This window comes from Cavia porcellus, unplaced genomic scaffold (genome assembly GCF_034190915.1).
Source record: "Cavia porcellus strain 051 isolate PalLab524CR breed Dunkin Hartley unplaced genomic scaffold, mCavPor4.1 scaffold_8, whole genome shotgun sequence".
NCBI lineage: Eukaryota > Metazoa > Chordata > Mammalia > Rodentia > Caviidae > Cavia > Cavia porcellus.
Genome location: NW_026947491.1, coordinates 25,766,675 through 25,778,865, shown reverse-complemented (window position 1 = coordinate 25,778,865; position 12,191 = coordinate 25,766,675). Strand labels below are relative to the sequence as shown.

The window sequence follows — 12,191 nt, the reverse complement described above, 5'->3', positions numbered from 1 at the left end:
AGTTCTTTTCTCTCTAATCTTACATGCCTCCCAAAAAACAGAAAGTACAAAATGATTGGAAAGATCAGAAATGAGATCAGAAAAAGGAAGTCTTTTCATACAATGAGTTATTGAGACAACTTGTTCATGAGTTGTCATTCTTAGCTTAGAAAGATGAGAGTGGGGAATTTCAAAAGCTAAGATTGCCTCCTCATCAGTGAAAGATCAGACCAAAAAGAAACTGAGGCAGAACAGGCTGGACATTCTGTCAAATGTATAGAGGGCTGATCAGGTCAGTCTAGTCTAAGGCTTAAGAATGATTGCCAGCCTATTGGCTGTTAGGGGTCCCATGACTTATTAATAGGTATATTTATTTTCTAAATATAAACTAGATTTCATAGAAAGACCCATTTTAGAGCACTTCATAACTTCACATTTTAGTTATCATCAAAGTCTACTAGGGGCCCTCTAACACTTTTTCCTAGTGCTGCTGTCAGGATATAACAAACCACAGTAGTCACACAGGTCAACAAGGAACACCAGTGAATACAGCCAAATGCAGCAAAACAGGAACACAAAACTTAACCATCAGTAAAATGATGGGGCATTTTGCTTTTATCCATATAATCTTCCCATGTCCTCAATTTAAATTTATCATCATTTTAACAAAAGACAGTACGTAAAAGAGGCAAGGCATAAAAATTTAATGCATATGGAATTGATAAACAAGGATGACAGTATTGGATTACTTAAGTGAGTCACAATCCAGAATCCATAAAAAACAAAAGGAAACTCTTACTTTTTCTAATTATCTTGCTGAGACCTCCAAATGATATAGGGGAAATATTATAAACATTTAACCTGACCAATGTCTGATATGCTGAGTTCATATTTCCCAAAATTTAAGAATGAATACTAATGAACAGTGGAGGTTAAGTGTAGAAAATATTTATTAGATGGAGAGAGACAGCTCCAGAAAGGCAGGAGAGGTCCCAAGTAGGTTGCCAAGGACTGTACTTTTCAGAGGAAGTTTTACAGAACACAATCATGTGGTTGCATTGTGAGTTAAGTCTGTGATCAACCAATAAGATTGTAAGTATAGTCACATAGGTAATACTGATCCAACGTTACCTATGTGTAACAAGTATATATAGAAAGAACAAATAACTTTTTAGGAAGGGATGAGTCTGGGGGTCTTGATCATCCACCGAAGTGACGAATGTCTACCTAGACTTCATTAGGCCAGGTGTTATCACTTATCTCAGACCTCATCATTTTGTCTGTACTTTGAGACCTGGCCCCTAATAGATGTACCTGCACACAGTTGTGATGAGTTTTTGTCTTGTATTGACTCTCGCATGGGCCCAGTCCATGTCTGGCTACCATGTCTGGTAACCCTGTGTGGCTACCTAATATTTCTACCTAACTAGCTGTCTATAATAAAAGCATGGAAAGAAAGAACTTACTCAAGGTCAAGCAGACGTACTGCAGTAGATAAATGGCTTACTGTGGTGGAATTTTGCAATGGAGAGAAAGTTGAATGTAGTATTGGTAAGTGGGAAATTATAGCCAAGGTGTAAGATGTAGGTGGGTCAGTGGGCAGAAAATCACCATAAGGAAACATTACAGATAGGGGTAAGTGGGGTATGGTTAAACTTTCCTAATAGGATTCTTGGTGAAGACAAACCTGGATGACCAGCCATTATCTGAGAAATGGCAGAAGATAAGGATCCCAATAAAATATTTTGCAAGATCAGATATTAAGGAGGAATGGTTCTTGCTAAACTGACTTAATGGAATTCTTACTGAAACCGAATTTTAAAAGAAAGTATCTATCTAGATGGGCCTAACAGAAGGTTCAGCAACCTGACTAAAGTTCTGTCAAGCAGAGAACCTTGGTATGTGTGGTCGAATATGGATAGCCTCGCTGTCCAGCTGTGCTGTGGGTTAAGAAAGGAGAAAGAGTGCATGGAGAGCAGTTTATGGCCTGATCCCTGCTGGGTTTAGGAAACTCTGCCTCTGGCCTAGTGTTCATTAAAAAAAGAGCACATATCATTTTGGCTTATTTTTCCCATTTACTAGAGGTCAACGACCAGACATCAAAATCTCTTAAGTCCTGTTTCCATCTGCTGAACTCTGTACCATTTTAGGGTGTCATGACTTTGGGGTGTGACATTTTATGAGTAAATTGCTTGGTGCCTTTCACTTAACTTTTTGAAGAAATGAAATTTCTGCAAGAATTTCTAGTCCAGAGGACACTTCATAAAATATAACTTACTCAGATAACCATCATAGCTAGTGTTCAGTGAAAAAATATATGGGGAAACTCATTTAAGTGAAACACTGGAAAAAATCCTAAACTCTGTAGTTTGTTGTTCTATAAAAAGAAAACCACTGGTAATTTTTCCACTATGCTAAAATAAACCAGTAACTGAGGAAACCTGAGAAAGGAAGCTTCCAAAACAGAACCCTCATTCTGTCATTCAGAGGGTTTGTGATTCTTGTCCTTCCCCAACACCTTTCCTCCCCCCTGTCATTCACTCCCTTTGCTTTCCTAGAGCCTACCATCTTCTGTTTTGCCAGACCAGGCTTGATCTTGGTTCACTTGGCTGAGCATGAGTCACCGTGGAGGTAAAGCTGAAAGAAGGCTACTCAGCAGTGCTTTACCTTTCTGAGATCACAAACCCTGTTTTGAGGTCACAGAATATCAAAGTGAGGCCTTGACCTCAGGAGAACGTACTGATATGTACCCTCATAAGGCAGTGTCTGGACCTCTTTATGCACTTTTCGAGACAGCAGCCACATGTTTGTGCTGTGAGAGCCCGCAGTGTCCCTGGCCTTCCTGCTTGCCAAGCTCCTTGTTTAGGTTCAAAAAAAAAGGGAGGTGACCTTGAGGACAGACCCAGGCCAGTGCTTGTGAGTAGCTTACTGTGTGTGCTTTGTGTTTTGGGGACTCCTCATTCACTCTATTCTTTAAATACTTGAATAGTCAGAGTTGCACTTCCAAAGTTTTTTAGGAAGCAGCATAAAGAAAGAGGAAGTAGGAAGGAAGAGACCTTTCTTGAAGCAAAGCTGATTTGGGTACAAATCATTTGTTACATATGGAGGAGCTGTGTGCATTTTGAAACATTCCTCAAGATGGACAGGTCTGTGAGGAGACTGTCCTTAGACTGTCCTTTCAGAACATTCTCCTTGTGAAGAGACCTCATTCACATGCAGGTTTGAAGAGATACTGCTGGAAAATCTTTTGGAAAAAAATGGGTTTAAAGGAGTAAAAGGAAAAATGAAAAAGGGTAGGGAAAATAAAAGATGTTTTAGGAAATGCATATTGCATTATATGGTTTGATTCAACTTCTTTCTTCAGTGTGTACTTTCAAAGTAGAAATCTGCATGGAGGAGAACATGACTGGCTTTTTGTTTCCACTTGGGATTGTTAATAGCTCCTCTTGCTTCTCTTTCATTATCTTTATGGAAACCAGCTGATCCTGTTTTATATGCATGTCTGGAATGCCAATTTATAGAGTAAGAAGTTGACAATCTTGTAACCCATCTGGTTCTAAGAGCCACACACATAGATGAGAAAATTCTTCATTGTATGTGGGTGAGCTCCAGTCTACCACCAGTGCTCCCTAAATTTGAAACTCTCTAAAAACCACTTAACTTCATGCAGCTTTAGCACTCTTAGGGATAAAACTGTGCGTGACATATTTTGTGGGCAGAGGACATTGTGCCCCTCAGATAACATTAAGTAGATAAATATCAGCTCTTATTTTCTTTAATATTAAGCCTGTGGCCTGTGTAACTACATAGTTGTCAGATTGACTAGGTTATTTAGGGAGAATAGTAATACTTATAGCTAACAGGGCTGGGTCCTCTTCTGCCCTCTATACTTGTCTGCAAAGTGATACTTTACTTTCTTGAAGCTGTTACTGTTCCCTAGAGTGAGAGAAGTTGACACTTAGTCAGGTGAAGAAACTCTCCTGGCTCCTCCTGGGTTGCAGGTAGCAGCCTTGGAAGTCAGTTCTCTGGGTCCGAGGCTACGCACTCAGCTTGGTGCTGAGCTTGAGAGCCTCAGCACATTTACAGGGAAGGAGGAATATTATGCACTAGGCTCTTGAACTTACCATTTTTTTTCTTTTCCTGTTGCAGGTCACTGACTGCAAGCAGTGATAGGAATTGCCTGCTTACCATGAGGCCATTTTTTAAAAGGGCCATTTTGGTCATAAGTTATGTAAGTATATGTGTCCTTGTGCAACGCCTAATAAGTAATCAGAGACCTGATACAGGTTATTTATTGGAATCAATCATAGATTCTAGCAACATGATCTTGAGATCTAAGGATTTATAGACCATAAATGTTGCAAAGCATCAGATGGTATATGTGAAAGCATCTCAAGTATCTGAAGCTGCAGACTCACACAATGTAAACTGCACACTATTTACCAAGTCCTTCTCAAGGTGCCAAGACTGAGTAGTCTCTAGCAGTGGCAACACAGTTGGGCTGTTAATTTTCTATTTATTGCATAACAGATGTCCCCAAATTTGGTGGTGTAAATAAAACATCCATGTATTTGTCCTCAGTGCTTTAGTTTGGGCAGCGTGAGTGGGTTGTTCTTCTGATCATCCCGATTTTCAGCTGGAGTTACTCAGCCAAGGTTTTCTCAACTACCTGCCATAAGAAGAACATCAGTACATGGTTCTTTTTGTGGTGTATTCTCCTCTTGGGCCTTTTCCATGGCCACTCTTTCTAGAAGGATAAGACTTCCATGCAACAGGATGCTGAGTTCTAAAAGAACAAAGAATGCAGGACTTCTCCAATGCTGGGTGTGTTCCACCACATTCTCTTGGTCAGTGTGTGTCACAAGACCAAGCTCCATTTGAGGGGAGTTGACTGTTTCTTGATAAGAGGAGTAGAATGCACATAGAGAGAGGAGACTGCTGGTGGCTGTCTTACCAAATGCTTTTTTTTTCTGTGAAGGTCATTGTCATTTTGTACTTCCGCCTGTGGATAATGGGAGGATCTATGCCCCTCTTTTCAGAGCAGGATAATCCAGCTTCATTTTCGCCTTATATTCTTACAAGGTCAGTAGAAATAATTATTTTTAAATTTTACTTGGTATTTGTTAGATAGTTTTAAGTACTATAGGTCCATGTCTAGGTAAAAAGGAAACTACTCTTCATGCATTTGGAATTCTTTTCAACCAGTGTAGCTATGTTGGCAGTATTACTGCTGCTGTTCTCATTGGTATATGTGTGTTTATTCAACAAGTATTTTATTGGACACTTGTTACCAGTAATATAACTGTTGAGTGGATTATATGGCAAATGTTGGAGAACAAGGCACAGATATACAGTAAACTGAGGTTGATTGGCCACCATAACATTTTGTAAGACTAAAATCAGTTAGAGACTAAGTAACGAGTGGATGAACACTGCTTTTGCTAGGCATGAACAATTGCATGTTATCCTTTGACCATAGGAGTTGCAGAGACATGGAGTCAGGAAACGATGCTGATCAGGGTCACTGGTCCATGGGGATCTTTCATTCTTTGACTGTGTTGTCTGCTGCCATGTTCTTCTGAGGTTTGCAGATGTAATCGTATTTGACAGTTTTCATCACTTTTTTCAGAATATGTTGCTGCTATGTTTTAAACATGAAGATATGTTGTTCTTATATTTTCATAGTTATATATATACATATGAATGTTCCCTGATACCATGTATTATATCCCTTTTTGTGTTTGAAAGAAATTATCACCTTACACTTTGATCTTAGTCCATTTATGTTTTAGCTTTTTGTGTCTCTTAAGAATTAACAGGTTTGGTTGTAATCAGGGCTGAAGGGGGAGGAGGAGGAAGTGGTGGTCAGGTTTTGGACTTCCAGGAGAACATGACAGACAAATAACAGCAGCCACGGAGGCTCTCTGAGATTACCAGTTTAGAATCCAGGAGCGGTGCCGTGTGAGGAGTCCTACGTGAAGGGAGATGTACCCTGCCGACCCAGGAATGAACTAAGCTGAGAAAAACCAACTGGAAATGCAATCCTGATGCTATAACAGGAACAGATAAAATCTCAGTATGGAAGCTGGATCCCGTGCCATTGGAGGCCGTGATTTGAATTTCCTGCTGCTGATTTGAATTTCCTGCTGCTGATACTGCGTCTAAATCCGCACGGCAGGGGGAGAGACGCGCGAAAGCTCTGAGAGCTGGAATGAGCGAACCAAACAGCGTTGAGAGCGGGACTGGCAGGGAGCCCTGCATCGACCTGTGGTAAGTGAGAGAAATGGGGACCCTTTCATAGACTAGGAGGCTCCAACAGAGGACATTCTGGGAACGAGCAGACTAGCCGGAACACAGCCCTACAGTGACTTTAGTCGCATATTCCCCTCTCAAGCGGGAGTGGTGGGGAGCGCTTGGCCTGGTGATGCCGCAGACTAAGATCCAGTAGGCTAGCCCAAATTAGGTCCCTGCCCCTGGCGGTACACCCTAGCAGTGAAGCATTCAGTAGGTTGATCTGGAGGGGTGGGCCCAGCAGAGGCTGCCCAGGTCTGTGTCTCCCTAGTATACTGCAGTGGGCGGGAACACCTAGCCTGTGGATTCAAATAAACTGTAACAGACAAAGAGGAAAAAAAAAAAAACTGGGCCTCCTACATATGCTTGTATGGAAGGAACAAAAAGTATGGGGAAAGGGAGCAACAAGAAAGGGTCCTCAGTCCCCAATCCTGGGAACACTGATCCAGGAAAGGTAAATGCAAAAGAAAATGAACACAGAAAACATGCAATATCAGACATGGCACCTATAGACATAAAGCGGTATCTCCGGAGCCTCACAGATTCGTTCAAAAATGAAGTATTTAATGAAATAAAGCAAGAAATAAGTAGAATAGTTAGAGAAATGCTAAGCACCACCCAAGAAAAAACAGATAGTGGAATGAAAGAACAGAAAAAAAGGGGAGAATTGTTTGATGGAGAAAATAGAGAAAACATAGAATACGTGAAGCAGGTTCAAAGAGATTACCAGGAAACTAAAAACTCTATTGAAAGCTGGCATAACAGCTTGAAAGAAACTAAGGATAGACTATCAGAACTGGAGGACAGATTTGTAAGGTGGGAGCATGAAAGGAAAAACTTCTTAAAAATAACAAGAAAACAAACAGCAATAATATAAAGACTAGAAGATGATAAGAGGATCTATAACTTAAGAATTAAGAACATAAAAGAAGAAGTAGGGACTCAAACAAATGAACTACAAAAGCTATTCACAGAAATAATCCAAGAGAATTTCCCTAATTTAGCAAAAGGTAAAGATATTCAGATGTATGAGGCATACAGGACCCCAGCCACCTACAACCCAAATAGAGCTACACCCAGGCATATAATAATCAAAATTCCAGAAATCCAATATAAGAACAGAATATGAAAAGCCGTCAAAGACAAGAAACAGATCACTTAAAAGGGAACACCCATCAGAATTACAGCAGACTTCTCGGCACAAACCATCAACTCACGAAGAGTGTGGGGGGAAATAATTCAAGCTTTGAAAGATAATAGCCTCCAGCCAAGATTGATATATCGTGCACAACTGTCCCTAGAAATTGATGGAAAAACAAGGTGCTTCCAGGATAAAGAGGAACTAGAGGAATTTGCAGCCACCAATTCAACTCTATAGAGATTACTGCAGGATATTCTAAAAATAAAAAATACCAAGGTTCCAGAAACAGTGGCAGAGAGGCCACAATGAATGGAGCAGAAAGCGAAATGAAGAGGACAAACTGACAACTAATGACAGAAAAAGAGCTCAACAGAAATGAGGCAGAGAAGGTTGGATGGTAGGAACAGCCATTTTGGAGAAAACAAGACATCATACTAGGTAGTGCTGATTTAACATCCTCTTGTTTTGAAGTCCCATCAAGCTTTTGTTCTTCTGTCTCCATCGGTTTTAACGTGTTGTATCTTATTGGATTTTATTATATGTGATAATATAAACAAAAACTTTTATAGACAAGGAGATTATACAGAAACCATTGTTCATTTTCTGTTAGTTGATTCTAAATACCCTGTAATACTGTCATTCTCTTGAATGGTTTTACATTGTCTTGATATGTTTGATGCTACAGTATACGAAGTTATACCCAAAGATTTTAAGGGAAGAGACACTATGGTAACTACTATTATGTCGAGATTATCTTGTGGTGAAACACTATTTTGCTTAAATGGCTATGTTTTGACCTGCGCTGTTTTGTTGTTATGCCCTCTTTTTTATCTCAATCTCCTTTTTATTATCTATTTTTTCATTTTTATCCTTTTAATTAACGGAAAAATAAATAAAAAATAGAAGGATATATTATAGTAACCCACTTTGATTTCCTATTAACTTGATTTGAAACTCTATATTGCTCTCACCATCTTGTTTTGACTGATTTTCCTCTATTCTGTTTTGCTTGATAGTACCAAGTTTGAAAGTATAGACAACAACTATGAAGACAATAAGATTCCTTATGACACCCATTCTGGTTGACTATTATCTTCTTTTGAAGTCCTCTAGTGTCTCCAGTGTTTTGATTTTATTGGTCTTATTCTTTACTGTTTTGTTCAATTTTATTATAACTGATGATTTAGGCAATTCTTTTTAAGATAGCAAGAGGCATTATGGTAACCATAGTTGATCACCTTGTATTTTGTTTTTACATTATGTATTATGTCCATCCTTTTGATTTGACTGACTCTGTCCTGGTATGTCACATTTGGTTTTACTTTCTTCAAAAAAGAAGTAATAAGAACAGTGGGAGTAATAAAACCCAAAATGTGTAATTGTCATTGTACAAAAGAAAGGAAAAGAAAGTTCTCTAAAAGATATAACTGCATATATATTTAAGTGTATAAGATAGATAACCATATTACTGAGTTTTGTTGGATCATTGAACAAAACTGTTTGCAGTCTCACTGTTTGAAAGTCCCCTCTATATGCTTTAATTTTGTAACTTCAACAACTATTTCTAAGATGACAATATGTAATTAACTAGTGATTTCCTACTGTTTATTTTTTCTGAAAGTCTGTATAACCTGTACCCTTTTCTGTTTTTTTTTTCTTTTTTCTCCTTAAATAAAATAAAAAAAAAAAAAAGAATTAACAGGTTTTAACCGGGCGTGGTAGGTCACGCCTGTAATCCCAGCACTCGGGAGGCTGAGGCACGAGGATCATTGTAAGTTCAAGACCAGCCTAGGCTACAAAAGTGAGTTCAAGGCCAGCCTGAACTGCATAGAGATCCTGTCTCAAAAAGACCAAAAAAAGAATTAACAGGTTTTTATCTTTTGCTTATGTGCCAGGTAACAATCTTTGCTTTATAGCACTCATTTACCTCTCGTGCTGACTTATCTCTATCTCTAAGGCAGTTTAAAATCTTTACACATATTTTTAATATCTTATATTTTTCTTTTCTTTTTTTTTTTTTTTGTCTTTTTCCTTTTTATCAGTACCGGCGATCGAACTCATGACTGCCTGCTTTCAAGGCAGGCGCTTGTGCCGCTGAGCTAAACCCCCAGCCCCAATATCTTGTATTTTTCAAAGTGAATATCAGTTCAGCTTGTTGCTGTGATGCAGTTCCCTTGTGCTCACTGACTTTCAAAATCTCCAGGGCTGATTGTCTGTATATTTTTAGCTGTGATAGCTCATTGATAAATTGGTTTAGGTTGTCTAGCTCCTTAAATAGCTACTTTTTGCCTTTAAGTGAAAATGAGCTTTGCCAGATCGTATTTTTGCATGGTGGCCCCATTTCTTTTAGCTTTGGGTTGGTTTCCTTCCAAGCTTTCTAGTGTACTGAATTAGAGCATTTCATTCTTACCTTTGCAATTAGATGGAGCCTGCTCCCTGGGCGTAGCAGTGTCTGACAACCAAGATGCACACGTGAAAGAGACAGAGTAGGACAGGAGCACACCATCACAGCTGGTGTCACCACTAACCCAGTGCCTGACCTAGGTCCAGAGGGCCTTTGGGCTCTAACGGAGTTTCAACTCAGATGTTTGGAGGGTAAAATTGCACTTTTCTGCTGGTGATGCAAGAAAGAATTTTGGTGAACCCCTAGCAAAATTTGGGTCTCCGGCCAGACATTTGGCAGGTTCTGTCTTTCGCTGCTAGGGCACATACACTTTTTCAGTGGAGTCTGATACACGAATCAACCAGGCCTTTGTACCTCCAAGCCCCTGTAGTCAAGTTGACTGTACTTGAGAAATGCAGTAAATGAAGGCGATAGAATACAATGTCCAAGTAACATTTTATTTTCTTCTTTCTTTTAAAATATCTTTCTGTTCCTGAATTTTGAGGGAATTTCAGTTGACAACGTTGCCAGTGGCTTTTCACATTTCTTTACAGTAGCTGCCCTGGCATAAATTTCTGCAGGCCTCCAGGATTGTCTTGCTTCTTGGCTGAGGGAGGGGACGACTCCACCAAAATACCTCATGCCTCTGGTAGGTGGATGGTCGGATTACCTTGGTGTCTTTCCTGGTTCTGCTAAATTTTTGGTTTTCTGCCGCTTGACTGTGATGTGGCCAGCCTGGGAACCAGTCTGTGCTGGTTCTGATTGTGGCTTGACTCTGTTGGTCTGCATTATTGAAACCTCTGTTTTGCACTCACCCTTCTGGGGCCAAAACAGAATTCCAGAGTGTGAGGGCTCCAGAGCAGGCATTTCTCCGTTTCTCTTCCTGACTGGTAGGTGTCAGCTTTCTTACCACGTTTTCACATCTGAGTGAGGAAGGAAGGTTTCATGTCACTTCTTGTGAACATGCCAGTCCCTTTGGGTCAGGGCCCCACCCTGTGCCTTGCTATAACCTCATCATCTCACACAGGCCGTCTCCAGACAGTCATGAGGAGTGTTTGGTCAGCACATTCAGCCATGACCACCTCTCTCACTGGCTTGTAAACTTCTCACAGCTTTCAGTAGCATCTTCACGTCCATCTGTCAGAGATTATTTCTTCTTTTCTTAAGTAGACTTATATCAGGTGAGAAATTTCAGTGTGTCTCCATTTGGTAGTGGCCATGTTTATTACGTACTACAATCCTTTAAAAACCCTACTAGCTTTTAAGAGTACTTGGTAAAATTTCCTGTGACTTTGTGTGCACTTAGTTCTGAGAGTCTCTCTCTTTGATTTGTTATTTCTCTGTGTCTAGCTCTGAGGGAGCTCCCTGGTGCTATCTGCTAAACTAAACAGAGGAAAATCACCATGGTATGCTTATAAGAAAACTTCGTTAAGAACAATTATCTATGATATGAGAATAAAAAGTAAGCCCATGCAGCTTGCACTGTAATATAGAAGTTCATTATTTTATACTTATTATTGCTGTTTATTATAGTTTACAACACTGTCATCTTAGAGTTTAATGTATAGAAACCTGGTATTGGGATAATTTTCTTTCTCTAGTACAAAAATAAAACCTTGTATATTATACTTTTATTACCTTGTGAGACATTGAACCATTTTGTATCTGACTTGTTAGTCTTATTCCTATTTTTTCACTCACTGTGAAAATTTCAGTTTAAAAAATTTATATATTTTGTATGTGTATTTATCTTACATGTATGTTATTTAATTTTTAAAATTAGGTTTTGAAAAGTACACAATTCATTTATTACACTGTAAAATTTAGTTATTTTTATAACTAAAATAGGATTGTGTAAACATTATCATAACCAATGTAAACTATTATGTCCCCTGCCCCTAAAACTGGTACTCACTAGCAGTAACTTCTTACTTCATCCTTATCTCCCAACTCTAGGCAGCCTGGTCTAAAATCTATCTGGGTGGCTACCTGCTCTGGATATGTCATAGGAATAAAATCATCTCAGTGTGATCTCGGGCTCACTTTCTGAGCATTGTGTTTCCAGGGACCATTTGTACAGTGGATGTGTCACCATCTATTCTTCTTCATTCCCCATTAGAGTCCCATGGTATAGATATACTACATCTCCTCCAACCCCCCACCACCAAATGGGTGTTTGAATTGTTTTTCCTTTTTGGCTGCTGTGAGTACTGCTGTCATATGCTTTCTGTGGGCATATTTTCCTTTCTCTTTAGTGTATGCCTGCACGTGAAATGGCTGGGTCAGAAGCATGATTCTGGATTATTTTCCAAGGCAGCTCTATCGTGGTACTTCCTGCCAGCAGTGTATGAAGATTCTAGTTTCTCCACATCTTCTCAAACACTTTTTTTTTTTTGC

The 12,191-nt window shown here is 39.4% G+C and overlaps 1 protein-coding gene across 2 annotated transcripts in view; it reads left to right on the top strand.

Annotated features, from left to right (window-relative positions):
- The window catches only part of Tmtc1 (transmembrane O-mannosyltransferase targeting cadherins 1), a 257,242-nt gene that overhangs the window by 109,824 nt on the left and 135,227 nt on the right, over positions 1-12,191 (top strand). For both annotated transcript variants that reach the window (XM_063254490.1, XM_063254489.1), the window contains exons 5-6: positions 4,129-4,210; positions 4,958-5,061. In XM_063254490.1, coding sequence (XP_063110560.1) covers positions 4,129-4,210; positions 4,958-5,061 — 186 coding nt within the window. The remainder of the gene's footprint in view (positions 1-4,128; positions 4,211-4,957; positions 5,062-12,191) is intronic.